Raw genomic sequence first — 17,037 nt, 5'->3', positions numbered from 1 at the left:
TCTTAGGTCAGTTAGGATCACCACTTTATTTTAAGAAAGTTAAGTGTCAGAATAACAGTAGAGAGTGATTTATTTAAGCTTTTAATTCTTTCATCACATTCCCAGTGGGTCAGAAGTTTACATACACTCAATTAGTATTTGGTAGCACCTTTAAATTATTTAACTTGGGTCAAATATTTCAGGTAGCCTTCCACGAGCTTCCCACAATAGGTTGGGTGAATTTTGGCCCATTCTTCCTGACAGAGCTGGTGTAACGGAGTCAGGTTTGTAAGCCACCTTGCTCGCACATGCTTTTTCAGTTCTGGCCACAATTTTTTTATAGGATTGAGGTCAAGGCTTTATGATGGCCACTCCAATACCATGACTTTTGTCATTTTTGCCACAACTTTGGAAGTATGCTTGGGGTCATTGTCCATTTGGAAGAACCATTTGCGACCAAGCTTCAACTTCCTGACTGATGTCTTGAGATGTTGCTTCAATATATCCACATAATTCTTCTGCCTCATGATGCCATCTATTTTGTGAAGTGCACCAGACCCTCCTGCAGCAAAGCACCCCCACAACATGGTGCTTCCACCCCTGTGCTTCAGGGTTGGGATGGTGTTCTTCGGCTTGCAAGCCTCCCCCTTTTTCCTCCAAACATAACGATGGTCATTATGGCTAACCAGTTCTATTTTTGTTTCATCAGACCAGAGGACATTTCTCCAAAAAGTACCATCTTTGTCCCCATGTGCAGTTGCAAAACGTGGTCTGGCTTTTTTATGGCGGTTTTGGAGCAGTGGTTTCTTCCTTGCTGAGCGGCCTTTCAGGTTATGTCGATATAGGACTCGGTTTACTGTGGATATAGACACTTTTGTACCTGTTTCCTTCAGCATCTTCACAAGGTCCTTTGCTGTTGTTCTGGGATTGATTTGCACTTTCGCACCAAAGTACGTTCATCTCTAGGAGAGAGAACGCGTCTCCTTCCTGAGCGATATGACGGCTGCGTGGTCCCATGGTGTTTATACTTGCGTACTATTGTTTGTACAGATGAACGTGGTACCTTCAAGCGTTTGGAAATTGCTCCCAAGGATGAACCAGACTTGTGGAGGTCTACAATTTCTTGTCTGAGGTCTTGGCTGATTTCTTTTGATTTTCTCATGATGTCAAGCAAAGAGGCACTAAGTTTGAAGGTAGGCCTTGAAATACATCCACAGGTACACCTCCAATTGACTGAAATTATGTCAATTGGCCTTCTCAGAAGCTTCTAAAGCCAAGACTTACTTTTCTGGAATTTTCCAAGCTGTTTAAAGGCACAGTCAACTTAGTGTATGTAAACTTCTGACCCACTGGAATTGTGATACAGTGAATTAGAAGTGAAATATTCTCAGTAATTTTTTTTTGAAAAATTACTTGTCATGCACAAAGTAGATTTCCTATCCGACTTGCCAAAACTATAGTTTGTTAACAAGAAATTTGTGGAATGGTTGAAAAACGAGTTTTAATGACTCCAACCTAAGTGTATGTAAAACTTCCGACTTCAACTGTACATAGGCTATGGTGGGATTGAGGATTTTGATGTGAAAGAGATTTTTGGAAGTGGGTGTTTTTTTAAGAGCCATTTAAAACCTGCGTTGTAGAGAATGCGAATGGAATTACAGAATCCAGACATCAGTTATCATAAGACAAAATGCATCAATGATTCATATTTTTCTTAAACTTTCTGAAGTGGCAAAAACACAGGAATGCCCCTGTCTGTATCCACGCGTTGGTCTACCACTTTGTATAGCCTGGACTAAATATAAGCCTTCCGCAACCAGAATAACTTCATTATTTTATAAAAGGTTTAACCTGCTTTTTTTGCAATAATCACTGATCTGGCTTTCAAGTCTGTGAAAATGTCCTTTTTGTTACAAAGTTAAGCAGAACCATGCATATAATACACATTCACTAATAATGACTAACTTGTTGTAGCACTGCAGGCATTATAGATTGAGACCTGTGTTAATTTTCTATCTCTCAAGCACAAGCCTACGTGCTAGTGAGTAGCCAGCTAATCTTTATATTTCAAGTTCAGCCAACTTGGATCTATCTGCTAACTACCATGGTAGTTGAATTGTTATGAACACACCCTTCTGTTCATCCTCAACTGTTTGAACAGCATGCGAGCCTGTCCACTTTGTTCAAATGTTGAAATCAAGTGGCCTACCTTATTTCCCCGAATGAGAACCAGTTGCCAATAACTTACATAATAGTGTTTTATGTTTATTGCAGATTTCTAAAACAGACCAGACAGCTAGTATATGTCTTTGGCTAAAATGCTGCTAGTTGTACTGCAGCATGTGACGCTGCATTCATTTTCCAGAATCAATGTTCATTGATACTCCCGTTTTTAGTAGTCTTATCTGCGCCCAATTTGAGGAGTTGAGACATAAAAAGGGTATCATTAGAAAGCTTAACTACTCCTGTATTACAGTAAAATGTCTCAATGTGTTGCGGTGTCCATATGCCCAAATCTGTTGGACCAAACCTCCGAATGCAAATAGCGAGTTGAAGCTCTTGTCAGAGAGGAAGAAGTGATCTTTCATCTTTGTTGTTGTGAGTGGCAGGGGCTTGTGTTTGTATATGTGTAAATGGGAAGGTGCACAGAAGGAGACGAGACCAGAAAGCTTGATTCTTGCGATACAGTTATTTGAAATATCACGCCAAACATACATTTGAATTAATCAAATTAATTCAATATGTCGCCTAGCCCTACCCGATTCTCTTTTGCCCAGTTTTGTGTGGGTGTTAAGAAACAAATGTGAAGATATTTATATACACAGCCCTGATTGGCTGATAAGATGGTCTAGAGCTCACCCCTTTACCCAGATGAACAGTCATTGGTCTGTTTTAATCAAATCAAATTGTGACGTCATGATGTGTGACAAAAGTTCCATCCCACCCGAACAGGCTGAAATTCCAGGCATTTGTTTCCCCCAAACATCTCATACACATAAAGGGAAAATCATAATTTTCACAATTTCAGACTGTTATTTCAACCGCATATTGTGGAAATATCTCCCCCTTTTTTGGGGGGGGGGGGGAAATCATGTTTTTTAACTGCACTGCCATTTTAAAGTGTATGTGTTTTAGTGGGGGTGAAGATTGTATTACAGGGAGGAAGGAGGGGAGCCAAGACCTCTGTCTTCAACACATCTGTTCCCTGTGTGTGTGTGTGTCTGACCCCAGGCTGGCAGTGTGGTTCACTCCACTACTCCTCCACACTCACGCGCTCCCCTGGAGGCTAGCATTCCCCTGCTGCCCCTCTATCTCCTTCTCCCTCTGAGTGTCTCTTTCTCTGCCTCTTTCTTTCTTTCTCGCTTTGTATCTCTCTCTGAGTACATTTACAGTGCATTCGTAAAGTATTCAGACCCCTTGACTTTTTCCAAATTTTGTTAAGTTACAGCCTTATTCTAAATATAATTAAATAAATGTTTCCCCTCATCAATTTACACACAATTCCCCCTAATGACAAAGTGGAAACAGGTTTTTTTGATATTTTGAAAATGTATTGTATATAAATGCCTTATTTATTTAAGTATTCATAAATCACTCAATTGAGCTTAGGTGCATCCTGTTTCCATTGATCATCCTTGATGTTTCTGCAACTTGATTGGAGTCCACCTATGGTAAATTCAATTGATTGGACATGATTTGGAAAAGCACACACCTGTCTATATAAGGTCCCACAGTTGACAGTGCATGTCAGAGCAAAAACCAAGCCATGAGGCCGAAGGAATTGTCCATAGAGCTCCAGGATTGTGTCAAGGCACAGATCTGGGGAAGGGTATCTGTAGAGAAGAATGGGAGAAACTCCCAAAATACAGGTGTGCCAAGCTTGTAGCGTCATACCCAAGAAGACTCGAGGCTGTAATCGCTGCCAAAGGTGTGATGGATTCTTAAACTTGAAGTTGGGTTAATTATCAGGTATTCTATTGAAATATTCAGTGCTGTGGTTTAGAGGGTCTTCACCAGAAGTTAATGTTTATCTGTTGGAGGAAGGTATATGGTGGGTGCAATTAAGCTTGGAATGTACTGAGTGTAGGGAAACCAATCACATGTGGTAGGCATTGATAAGGGGAGAAAGTAATGGATTAGTGATGAAGGGGGTCGAGGTCAGGTCACGTCAACCTTTCATTGCTACCGACCCAGGATCCGGGATCCCCCCCATCACAAAAGCTGACTAGCATAGCCTAGCCTACAGCTACAGGGATATCATATAATCAAATGTTCATGAAATCACAAGTCCAAGACACCAGATGAAAGATACAGATCTTGTGAATCCAGCCATCATTTCTGATTTTTAAAATCTTTTACAGGGAAGACACAATATGTAAATCTATTAGCTAACCACCATAGCAAAAGACACCACTTTTTTTACTCCACCAGTTTTTTACTCCATCAGTAGCTATCACTAATTCGACTAAATAAAGATATATATAGCCACTAACCAAGAAACAACTTCATAAGATGACAGTCTGATAACATATTTATGGTATAGCATATGTTTTTTTTAGAAAAATGTGCATTTTTCATGTATAAATCACAGTTTACCATTGCAGCCACTATCACAAAAGTCACCCAAAGCGACTAGAATAACTACAGAGAGCAACGTGTATTACCTAATTGCTCATCTTAAAACATTTCAGAAAAATACACAGCGTACAGCAAATGAAAGCCCAACATCTTGTGAATCCAGACAATATTTCAGATTTTCTAAGTGTTTTACAGCGAAAACACAATATATCGTTATATTAGCATACCACATGAGCTAACATCACCCCAGCATTTATTCAAGGCAAAGAGAGCGATAACGTTATCGCCACCAAAATATATTAATTTTTTCACTAACCTTCTCAGAATTCTTCAGATGACAGTCCTGTAACATCATATTACACAATGCATATAGAGTTTGTTCGAAAATGTGCATATTTAGCATCACAAATCGTGGTTATGCAATGTAATCTGTCAAAACATGGCATGAATTCTGGCCGGCGCCATCTTGGAAAGGCACGTAAGTTTACGATTATCTATCGATTAGATTGACTAAAAAAATACAGGTTGGACAGCTAATGAAAGATGCATTAGTTATTAATGCAACCGCTGATTTAGATTTTTAAAATTAACGTTTCTAGACATCCAGTGTACAGCCAGACTAGTGCCGCAACAATGGCCGACAACTGCGTTTACATTTTTCCACATAAATACGGAATAAAATCATAAATAACTCTTACTTTTGGACGAGCTTCCATCAGTATCTTGGGCTTGGTGTCCTTTGTCCAAAAGAATCGTTGCTTTGTTGTAAAACGACCTCTTCAACTTCGGAACTAGCAGCTAACGATAGCTACACGGCACACACATGTCCAAATCCTCAAACGCAATACTAAGGAAATTCCGAAAAATAGCAATATACTCGCATAAACTGATATAAATCGGTTTCAAATAACTTYGTTATGATGTTTCTAACACCTATTTCGAATTAAATCACAGACGGACATATCTTTGGTCAATAACGAGAGCTTTTGAGCATGCCATTCTGATATCCTCTATTGCGTCCTGGCGAGCGTCCAAAAGAAGGTACATCTGACTCCATTGCCTTTTATAAACTCTGACAAACACGTAGAGACGCCATTCCACTTCTCATTGGTTACTGACATCCAGGGGAAGGCGGGTGCAGTTCATTTCCATCCATAGGGCATACACAGAGTTTTAAACTGATTCGAGATCAGAGACTATTTTTCAGAGCTTCGCATGTCCTGTCATGGATTTCGCTGCAGAAAGAGTTCTGGTTCACCCACAGACATAATTCAAACGGTTTTAGAAACTAGAGATTGTTTTCTATCCAATAGTAATAATAATATGCATATTGTACGAGCAAGAATTGAGTACGAGGCAGTTTAATTTGGAGATGCAAAATGTCGAAGTTGAAACAGCACCCCCTGTAGTGACAAGAAGTAAGTTAAGGGAGAAGGAAAAGTTTATTGCCCGCATCACTTAGTTTCCTGCCTAGCAATAAAGATGCAATGTTTAGCGAGAAGGAGGAGACTCCACCCAAAGTGGGGTACATATACCACCTCTATTGTAAACATGTTTTTGTTGATTCAGCAGTTCGATCCTTTGGGAAGAATAAACTTGGTTTAAGCTTTCATAGTCACCGAGTTCTTACTCAGATAATTAGATCCTAAAATGTTGCTTTTTAATTGTCTATTGTTTATAGATTGAGGGGGGGGGGGACTATTTAATCCATTGTAAAATAAGGCTTTAACGTAACAAAATGTGGAAAAGGTCAAGGGGTCTGAATACTTTCCGAATGCACTGTACATACACACTAATTGAATATTAAACTGATTATGGCAGAAGGCCGAGTATGGCATTAGTCATGTAAACACTTTACTCAGCTTATCTTAATCGGTATAAGGCCAAAATCAAAGTAATCATACGCCGATTTAAAACCTGGTTTTCTGACACATGTTTCATATTATTAGTACACTGCTTAATCGGCGTTCCAGCTGTATATTTGATCTGCGTGTGTGCCTTCACTGGTAGCGCAAGTGAAGTGAGTTCCAAAAAACACCAGTATGCATCTTAGAAATAGTGTTCACATCCTAACTTTGTCCAATCCTAGAATCAAATAGTCTTTGCAAAAATAACATGGCCACTGTGGTAGAGCGTTGATTTTGATAGCCGATTTTTCTGCATTTATCACAAGTCCCATCAGGTAGCTTGATTTCAGATGTCATTTACACAGGATTATTAGAGAAGTCATTCTTCTTACAAAGCATGTAAATGTTTTAATTGAACTATTTATATGAAATTGAGTCTACAGTCGTATTATTGTGTGCATGTAACTGTACTCTCTTAATCTCCCTCCCTCTATCTCGTTCTCCATCTCTGTGTCTCTTTCTTTCCCTCTATCTCCCTTTCTCTCCGTCTCGCTCTCTCTTGCGTAACACAATCAGGTGATTTAGGTCAATTGAACAGTGAACAAATGGTCTGACAGACAACGATATATGTTCCACACAATACATTTCAACCTGAACATTTGTTCTGTGACGTTGCACTCCCCCTGAACAGAGCCCTGATCTGTGCCTAGGAGCCATGAGGTAAATGTGCCCCAGGGGTATCGTTCAATTGGTTGAGCTCAGGGTGCTACTCAGGGTTTTCGTTAGCCGGCTTTTGTCCATTTTTAAAAATAAGGAAGTGGACGATAAATAAAATCGACACCGGACAATTATCAGGGTGAAGTAAAAAAAATATATATATTTTTAACTTTATTTTTGGTCATACTAGTTGTATGAGTTTGGGATCTATCGTCCCAGTGTCTGTTTAGGCTATTTCTTTCTCGACAAACTGATCAATAGAATATGTAAACTTTTCTACTATGGTGGATAGTAGATTGACAGGCTCATAGGCGGCGTGTCCATAAGGCGGCAGCGGCAGCGTAGCCTAGTGGTTAGAGCGTTGGACTAGTAACCGAAAGGTTCCTAGGCCGTCATTGAAAATAAGAATTTGTTCTTAACTGACTTGCCTAGTTAAATAAAGGTCAAATAAATAAAAAGGCTAGGGGAAGCTTTCCCTAAGTGAATTAAATTGATAAAATGATATAGCCTTATTAGCCTACTCCTGTCTATACATAAATACAATCATTCAAATAGGCTACTAAAGCATTAATTGGCCACAGAGGATCATTAGCTTCCCCTAGCCTTACAAAAAAACAACATTGTTTTGCCTACAGTCACATTGCCTGTAATCGGAAAGGCAGCTCACGCAATTGGTGCTGCAAATACCAAATAGATTATTGTTGAGTTGCACCTATCAGTGAAAAGTATAGGCTCAGCCAGTAATATCGCAATATTTCCAAATTAAATCGCAGAAAAACATACTTTGGAATGCAAATGGCTATTGCTGTAAAGAGAAGACAATGAATATATACTAATGTCCTTTAGTTATTAAAATTCTAAGCTTAATTGAGCGAACAATAGTCGGCCTGTCTTATTGGCACCAGCGGAGAGCGTCGACCATATCCCCGGTGCTCACGGCACATATTCACACTCATTGTTGGGTCAGTGCCACTTAAGTTTGTTTTTGGACAATTTCCTCCTGTTTAGACGGACGTCATTCTATTTGTCTCCCCTTCTCGTAGGCCTATTATATGGACAACATTGTTTTTATTGATCTGTTTGTCAGTGTCAGCACCGTAGGCTACCCTGTCATTTGTCGTATTAAAAAAGGTTCTGCTAATGTCTCCAGTCAAAGTTTAGTAGAATTACATGAAATGTGTTTTTCCCGTGCAAGGGAAGATGAAACGTATCTGATATAGCTCAGGCCTCTACACTATCTGCTTTCAGCCATGCATTTGAGCGGTCATTTTTTGCCAACAGTGAATGAGTTATATTATTAGCCTAAATTGTGACTGTCTAAACTACTCATCACATTACGAATAGTAGGCGATCTTACATAAGTCTGCAAATGCGATGATTCATGGAAGGCTTTATTATAAAGGTGCGTTTTTATGGGGGAAATGTGCTTCCCCAAACTTGAAACTCAGGCTTTGCCTAAGTATAGGCTAGTGATTTTGCTGTTCCTTACTCGTCTTGTTGGCTGAGGAAAAGAAAACGTGGACAGTTATTCTAACGTCTTCAAAGTGCAAGGAAAGGACCCGCACATCCTTGCATCCTCGACTTGAATGTTCTGTTAAGATGAATTACCATAATCTAAATGTGATTTCTGTCATTCTGAGCACCGTGGGTGGTCGCCCTAATCAGGTTACGCACCCATATGGGTCCGGTAAGTGTCTCAAATGTCCAGTAAATGACAATTCTGCCGGTCAAATGTCTGGCCCACATTTTCAGAACTGAAACCCTGGTACTACTGTACCCTCAGACACCCCGGTCTTAATTACAGCACAGCAGGCTTATTGCTCTCTCGCTCGCAATCTCTCTTTCTCCAGTTGTATGTGACGTGGTCTCCCTCTCTTATCATCATGTTGGTAGACAGTAGGTACGAGGTACGCTCCACATACTGATTAGTGTCATGAGGTGAATCACTGTTGTTTCTGGAGACAGATGGCTGGATGATTTACCGGGGGGGGGGGGGAAATTAACTGTCTTCTGGGGAACACTGTAGCTGAGTCACACTCTCCCTCAAACACACAAAGCCTTGAATGAAATTACCACTTGCTTACAAGTGTTTTATTGTGCTTGTAAAGCAAGGGATGCCATTCTGTTAACTTGTGTGGGAATTCCATGATTCCACAGTATATTGTTGGGCAGTACGGTAGTTCTTCCTTTAAAAGTTGTGCTGTACTTGCAGCACAGCTTGTGGGCTGCCGCAGAATTCTATTGCACGCTATTTAAGTGTCAGTCATTGTTGCCGTTAATGCTAGTTAGTGCTAGTTTGACCACCAGAGGGCATATTTGAGAAGCATTTGACTGTTTTTAATATTGGCTGTACTTGAGTTTAAAACCTTTTTTTGTAAGAACATAGTATATTGGATTGACTTTAAGAAAATTAGCTTAATTTAATTAATATTTTGGTGTTTCTATTCCAATAAAAAATGAAATCCTCAGGGTTTCCGTTAGGAAAATATGGCGCTGTACAACGTGACCGGTCGGGAGTAGGCTACTAAGTGACTCATTGATTTATCAAGACCAATCCCCATGCTTGTCTCGGAGCAGCGTGAAACGGTGCTGAAATAGTTGACCACACGCGGGTAGGCTATTGCTTCAAACCCTGTTATAACAATTAGATGACTTTGGGTGTTCCAGTAAGCAACAATTTGTTGCCTTCATTAGCCTAATTTATTCTGAAAAGAACTACAGCACAGAGAAGAGAAATGAGCCTTAAATAATTAAATAAAGCGATTGAATTCACAAATGCATTTGACTGCTTTTAATATTGGCCAAATAATCTACCGTGGTAGAAATGTTATTGAATTCGATTTATTTTTATTTTTATGCATATGTTTATTAGGCTACTGTGCAGTCTGAAAAAACCAACAGGACAATGAGAATACGCCATAATTCCTCTCAAGAGAATTAACATTACGGGTACACCAACTGGTTTGCTAATCACACAATTGTACAAAATGGTAAGGGAACTGGTGAAGAAAGTTAGCCCCTCTACATACACCATTTCTTGTATTTATATAACAATAGCAACAGGAATATTATAAGTGAAATAAGTATTTGTTCTGACTTACATTTGGTCGAAAACACACACATCAAATTAAAACAGTCTGATCTTCACAAAAGCCAACCTAAGAAATACATGTTGTTGGTTGCCATGGTGAATAATCCAATAATAATTGGTAGGACACATTAAAAGGAACATCAGAGTTTACCGGAATCTCTAAATGAAAATATTGGCAGATCAATAAAATGTACTTGTACGGTAGTAGATCAAATTACATTTTGAGGATTCTAAATTAATATCTAAGGGGCTTTTATACAATTATACTTCAGGGTTAATAATAAATTAAAATATCTGTAGGGGTTGATGCATTTCTTTGTTGAGGCAAATCGGGTTTTAGAGTACTTAAGCATCGAATACATTGCAAGTTTGCCCATTTTGGCCTTCAGGCAACACATTACAATAGTACTCAAATCTGACTGACTGCAGCATCTACAGTGGTACAATATATTATTGAATTCGATAAAAAAATAACTGTTTTATAATGTATATGTTTATTAAGTAGACTTGCTTGTCTCAGAGCAGCGTGAAACAGTGCTGAAATAGTTGACCACATGCGGGTAGGCTATTGCTTCAAACCCTATTATAACAATTGGATGATTTTTGGTGTTCCAGCAATCAACAATTTGTTGCCTACTTTATTCCAATATTTCGTTCATTCAGTGATATTTATTCCCATAGTAATTTGTTTTAGTTCCATCCAAATGTGTTAGAAAACAGTGCATTTGGTGCACTCTGTAAGAGTCTATTGTCCTGCTGATAGCCCGTCAAGGGCTTCTTTTGTATTCTTAAAAGAACTCCAGGCCTAATAATGCTTAAATAAATCGACTGCTGGTCTTCACTGTATGCTGCCAATTTTTACATTGTATTCCATTTCCAGCGAGACTATTCAAGCCAACTACTCACTGATGTTTGAAGATGATGAGCGATCGGCAAAGGCAATCAACATCGCTCTAATCAGTCAAAAGACAGTTGAAGAAACTTAGGCCCATGTGAACCTTCATCAGATCAACCGCAACATGTCTGCTAAAGCAATTTCATTCATGAATGCATTTGAACGTTTTTAATATTGTGATAGTGAAGAGCAAAAGAATCCTAACATTTCCAAATACAAATCTGATTTATCAAGACCAGTCCCCATGCTCTTTCATTCAGCAGTAATAGTATTCATAATAATCATCATCATCATTGGATAACCGATCGGGTCTCAGAACTCATTAAAGATATACTTCTCCTTAAGGACCAAAAAATGTACAGCTGTGCCATATAGATTGCAAAATAGTTGGGAAGAGATTTTCGATGTACCGATTCCACGGCACATGGTTTATGAATTGACAGGCAATTTGTTTGTTTATTATAACCTACCGCAGGCCTAAAACCTGTTTAACCTTCTGAATTAATTATTATATTGAAGATAGAAGCTGCCTCTTAACTTCTTATGGCTGGGGGGCAGTATTGAGTAGCTTGTATAAATAAGGTGCCCAGAGTAAACTGCCTGCTACTCAGGCCCAGAAGCTAATATATGCATATTATTAGTAGATTTGGATAGAAAACACTCTGAAGTTTCTAAAACTCTTTGAACGATGTCTGTAAGTATAACAGAACTCATATGGCAGGCAAAAACCTGAGAAAAAATCCAACCAGGAAGTGGGAAATCTGAGGTTTGTAGGTTTTCAAGTATTTGCCTATCCAATATACCGTGTAAAATTTGGTCCAATTGCACTTCCCAAGGCTTCCACTAGATATCAGCAGTCTTTAGAACCTTGTTTCAGGCTTCTACTGTGAAGGGGGAGCGAATAAGAGCTGTTTGAGTCAGGTGTCTGGCAGAATGCCATGAGCTAAGTCAGGCGTGCGGCCGTGAGAGCGAGCTCTGTTCCTTTTCATTTCTAAAGACAAAGGAATTGTCCGGTTGAAACATTATTGAAGATTTATGATAAAAACATCCTAAAGATTGATTCTATACATCGTTTGACATGTTTCTACGAACTGTAATGGAACTGTCGTCTGAACTAAGTGCCTGCGCCTTGTGAATTTGGATTTGTGAACTAAACGCGCGAACAAAAGGGAGGTATTTGGACATAAATAATGGACTTTATCGAACAAAACAAACATTTATTGTGGAACTGGGATTCCTGGGAGTGCATTCTGATGAAGATCAAAGGTAAGTGAATATTTATAATGCTATTTCTGACTTTTGTTGACTCCACAACATGGCGGGTATCTGTATGGCTTGTTTTTGTCTTTGAGCGCTGTACTCAGATTATTCCATGGTGTGCTTTCGCTGTAAAGCTTTTTTGAAATCTGACACAGAGCTTGCATTAAATAAAACTGGTATATATTTTTTTTTCTTCACAATTTTCTTTAGCCAATTTTGGTATTTTTAATGCACGACCAACAGACAAGTTCCTTACTTAAATTGAAACCAACTTTCTATGGCTTGTTTAAAAAAATAACAATTTTTTGGAGATTTTGTTTTCAAGTAACCAAAAGTGATCGGTTGTAATCTGAATAAATGGAAAAGGGCCATTCTTGAACATGGGGTGAGACATTCATACTAATTTGTAAATAAAGCCAGTTTGTAATTTAGAATGATTTAATTTCTGTTTTTAGAGGGAGAGAAACCAAAAGCCCACCATGCTTATTTTTCGATAAATCGTCCGTCCACATGTGAAGTGAAATTCCTCATTGTATTTACCCCAGTTCTAAAATAACCAGCGACAATTTTATGTTGTTGTTGCCTAATGTAGGACTCTAGTGCCAGAGAAGAGACTATGACTGAAAACGCCTCCATTCATTTACGAAAAGATTGTCAATTTGTGCCACAGTTTAGACTACCGATAGATCAGCGTTCTAACTCCCCCTTGTGATAGTGTGGTGCAATGAGAGAATGCCACCATCTACCACTAACGGTCGCAGCATAAACTCGTAACTTTTAAAGGAAGAACCACTATGTTTGAACTTTCTCATGCCAAATTTCTCCCCTGTGTCTGAGTTGATCAGTTTGTTGTGGGAGATGAATATCCACTGTCTCCCGTAGGATTTTTTCCCAGCCAACGGCGCAGTCTCCGACCAATTTTTTTGAGGCCTTACTATTGGCCGCAGAGACAAAATGTTGGTTATTTTAAAGCAATTCTACACATTTCTCTATGGTTTACGCCGTGTTCTTATGCTATCTGAGTGATAGTGACTCAAACATAACCAAATCAATTGGGAGCCCCATGGCATTTTGAGAATTTTAGATTATCCTTGTCTAGTTTTTATTTTGGTAATATATATTTCTCAAAGGATATCTTATTTTAAAATATATAGTGCCATCCGTTTTGTTACCAAAGCCCCATATAGTACCCACCACTGCACTCTCGTTGGCTGGCCCTCGCTTCATATTCGTCGCCAAACCCATTGGCTCCAGGTAATCTACAAGTCTTTGCTAGGTAAAGCCCCGCCTTATCTCAGCTCACTGGTCACCATAGCAGCACCCACCCGTAGCACGCGCTCCAGCAGGTATATCTCACTGGTCACTCCCAAAGCCAATTCCTCCTTTGGCTGCCTTTCTTTCCAGGTCTCTGCTGCCAATGACTGTCACAAACTGCAAAAATCACTGAAGCTGGAGACTCATATCTCCCTCACTAGCTTTAAGCACCAGCTGTCAGAGCAGCTCACAGATCACTGTACCTGTACATAGCCATCTGTAAATAGCCCATCCAACTACCTCATCCCCATACTGTATTTATTTATTTATTTATTTTGCTTCTTTGCACCCCTGTATCTCTACTTGCACATTCATCTTCTGCACATCTATCACTCCAGTGTTTAATTGGTAAATTGTAATTACTTCGCCACTATGGCCTATTTATTGCCTTATCTCCCTTATCCTACCTCATTTGCACACACTGTATGTAGACTTTTTCTACTGTATTATTGACTGTATGTTTGTTTATTCCATCTAACTCTGTGTTGTTGTTTGTGTCGACCTGCTTTGCTTTATCTTGGCCAGGTCGCAGTTGTAAATGAGAACTTGCTCTCAACTAGCCTACCTGGGTAAATAAAGGTGAAATAAAATAAATAGCTCCATTATCTTTTCTACTTTATATCTGGTTTTGTTTGACACTGAAAATGCTTACCATCCCACATTTTGTATTAACAATTTAGCAGCGGCGGCCCGTTGGCCTTGTGAAGAAGGAATGGATTGTTCGGTCCTCCCCCTCCTTATAGTATTGTCTTACATATTATCTCTCTCTCGTTGTTTCTATTTCTCTTTGCATTGACAAAAGCCCGGCCGGCGTGGATGCTTTTGTATTAGTCTAGACGTGCTGTCGTGAATGTGTGTTGTGGAGCAGCGTGGTGGGAGAGAGGGGAGGGATGTAGGGGGGAGAGAGGGGAGGAATGGAGGGGGACGAGAGCAGTAGATAAGGTAGCCTTTGGTTTGGTGGGGGTAGGCAGGCGTTGGTTCACAAGATCAGCCCGAAAGGAGAACGGCAAGTGGGGGAGGGCAGGGTGAATTGGAAGGAGGGAGGGTGGCGGTGCCAAAGGTGTGGGGAGAGAGAGGGAGGGAGAGAGAGAGGGAGGGACCTCAAGCTATTGAGGGGGGAAAAGGGAGGGGTGGAGTGAGAGCGTAGGGAGAGGGAGGGGTAACGAGCTGTGGGCTGAGACTAGCGCTCAATGAGGAAGCGGAACAGCAGAGCCATTTTCACCGTTGAATAACCACCGCACGCCGTTTGCTGTGTGTGTTTTGAGAGAGAGAGAAGAGCTACGGGAGAAAGGGAAGAAGCAAGCTCTCCTCCTGGATAATTTTTTTTTTTTACCGGAGCGCTGTCCTCCTTCCTTTCTCACTCTTGCTGCTTGTGAGTGGGGGAGGCCCGGGGTGGACACACACAATGGGGCGAGGAGCCTGTGGCTGCTGGGCCGTTGTGCTGCTGCTGAGAGGGGGAGGGGGTAGAGCGAAGGAGACCGGCACACACAGCTAACTCAGCCAGCCGGCTTCAGTCAGGCCTCCACGGGCATAATCTTACCCCGATCCCTGGCCCTTTTCTGTTTTTTAAAAACATTTTCAAGGAATACCCATCACTTAAGCCTGGATCAATGGATTAATCATGTGTGGATTATTGTGGATGGATTTTGTGAAACGGAACTAGATTGGAACCTTAAACAGAACCGATCTCTCTTCCTGTGTTTGTGGGAAAAGGAGAGAAAGGGAGCCAAACTTCTCCTGTTATTTTCTTTTTTTTGCTTTGTGTTGAGGGAAGCTTCTAGATGGATTACAAGATGCATGCCAAGTCTAACGATCTGCTGGATTTTCAGACTCTGGATGCTCTTTTGGAAAAAATGGCACATTTTTCTTCTGTCTCTGTGAAAAGGTAACGTTTGGCCGATACAGATAAATAAAGAATTAGGCTTCTCCCATGTTTCCCATTCAAGGGAGACTTTCTCATAATACTAGGCTATTCCGTGTTAAATACACGGAACAAAAATATAAACGCAACGTGCAACCATTTCAAAGGTTTTACTGGGTTACAGTTCATATGAGGAAATCAGTCAATCGAAATAAGTTCATTAGGCCCTGAACTTTGGATTTCACATGACTGGAAACGCATATATGCATCTGTTGGTCACAGATACCTTTAAAAATAAAATAAAATGGGCCTCAGGATCTCGTCACAGTATTTCTGTGCATTCAAATTTCCATAGATTGCAATTGTGTTTGTTGTCCTTAGCTTATACCCGCCTATACCATAACTCCACCACTACCATGGGGCACTCTGTTCACAATGTTGACATCGGCAAACCACTTGCCCACACGACACCTAACAAATTCTATAAAACGACGTTGGAGGCGGCTTATGGTTCAGAAATTAACATTCGATTCTCTGGTAACAGCTCTGGTGGACATTCCTGCAGTCAGCATGCCAATTGCACGCTCCCTCAACTTTAGACATTTGTGACATTGTGTTGTGAGGAAACTGCACATTGTATTGTCCCCAGCACAAGGTGCACCTGTGTAATGATCATGCTGTTTAATGAGTTTCTTGATATGCCACACCTGTCAGGTGAATAGATTATCTTGCCAAAGTAAAAATGCTCACTAACAGGAATATAAACAACATTTAAGAGTAATACGTTTATTTCTATTTTTATTCAGTGTACATATACTAAGCCTACAGCTTGCATTTGTACTGTATGGAGGACACCTAATCTAAAACATGAAACCGAAACAGAAAGCTGCAGTTTACAGAGAAGTCTTTGTTTGTGGGCAACTTTCTCAAATATGACCTATTAATGTGTCATTTTCTCTGATGTAGCTTATTAATTTAAAGCCTGTGGAAATTGTTGGTTTGTAGGATTGCATTATTATCCACCATTCTGCCTATAACCCTCCTGGTGGGAGAGGTGAGGGGAGAAAGAGTGTGTTGTATTTGTTGTGGCAGAATGGGTTTTTTTGGGGGGGGGAAACGTGTCCTGATTCCAGGAAATGCCTTGGTGAATGAACTGGTCCGGTGAGTTCAGCCCGGGTGGGAGGGAGGGAGAAGGAGAGCAAGGGGTGTCCTTTGGCTCCAGTTCTCTGTGTTTTTGTTTACTAAGTGACTCAGTGACTCGTACGTGAGTGTTGTCACTCTCTCCCCTCCATTCTTGGTGTGTGTTCTCCTCACCCTTTCGTCCTGGCTTTTTGCCCACTGTAAACACAGATTGTTGTCTTCAGTTTTGAATCTTTTCGCTCCTGTTGCACACCACCCTGTGTGTTTGGTCCACCTATGGTCAGTCAGAGAGAGAGAGAGTCACTGGGAGTGTTTCACCACAGTGTTGTGTGACTTGGACTGAACACAAACCTAA

General features: G+C 40.3%; 1 protein-coding gene across 2 annotated transcripts in view; it reads left to right on the top strand.

Moving 5' to 3' along the window:
- LOC139029399 (uncharacterized) overlaps positions 1-17,037 on the top strand; it is a 41,863-nt gene that overhangs the window by 10,947 nt on the left and 13,879 nt on the right. Inside the window, exon 1 of one of the 2 annotated variants that reach the window (XM_070449215.1) lies at positions 14,792-15,566. The exons of the other annotated variant lie outside the window; for it this stretch is intronic. Coding sequence (XP_070305316.1) covers positions 15,463-15,566 — 104 coding nt within the window. The 5' untranslated portion in view covers positions 14,792-15,462. Of the gene's footprint in view, positions 1-14,791; positions 15,567-17,037 lie in introns of those variants that run through there. 2 annotated transcript variants of the gene reach the window in all.

Source organism: Salvelinus sp. IW2-2015, linkage group LG20, assembly GCF_002910315.2.
Source record: "Salvelinus sp. IW2-2015 linkage group LG20, ASM291031v2, whole genome shotgun sequence".
Classification (NCBI taxonomy): domain Eukaryota; kingdom Metazoa; phylum Chordata; class Actinopteri; order Salmoniformes; family Salmonidae; genus Salvelinus; species Salvelinus sp. IW2-2015.
The sequence above is the reverse complement of the archived record's forward strand: the minus strand, read 5'-3'. Positions and strand labels throughout refer to the sequence as shown.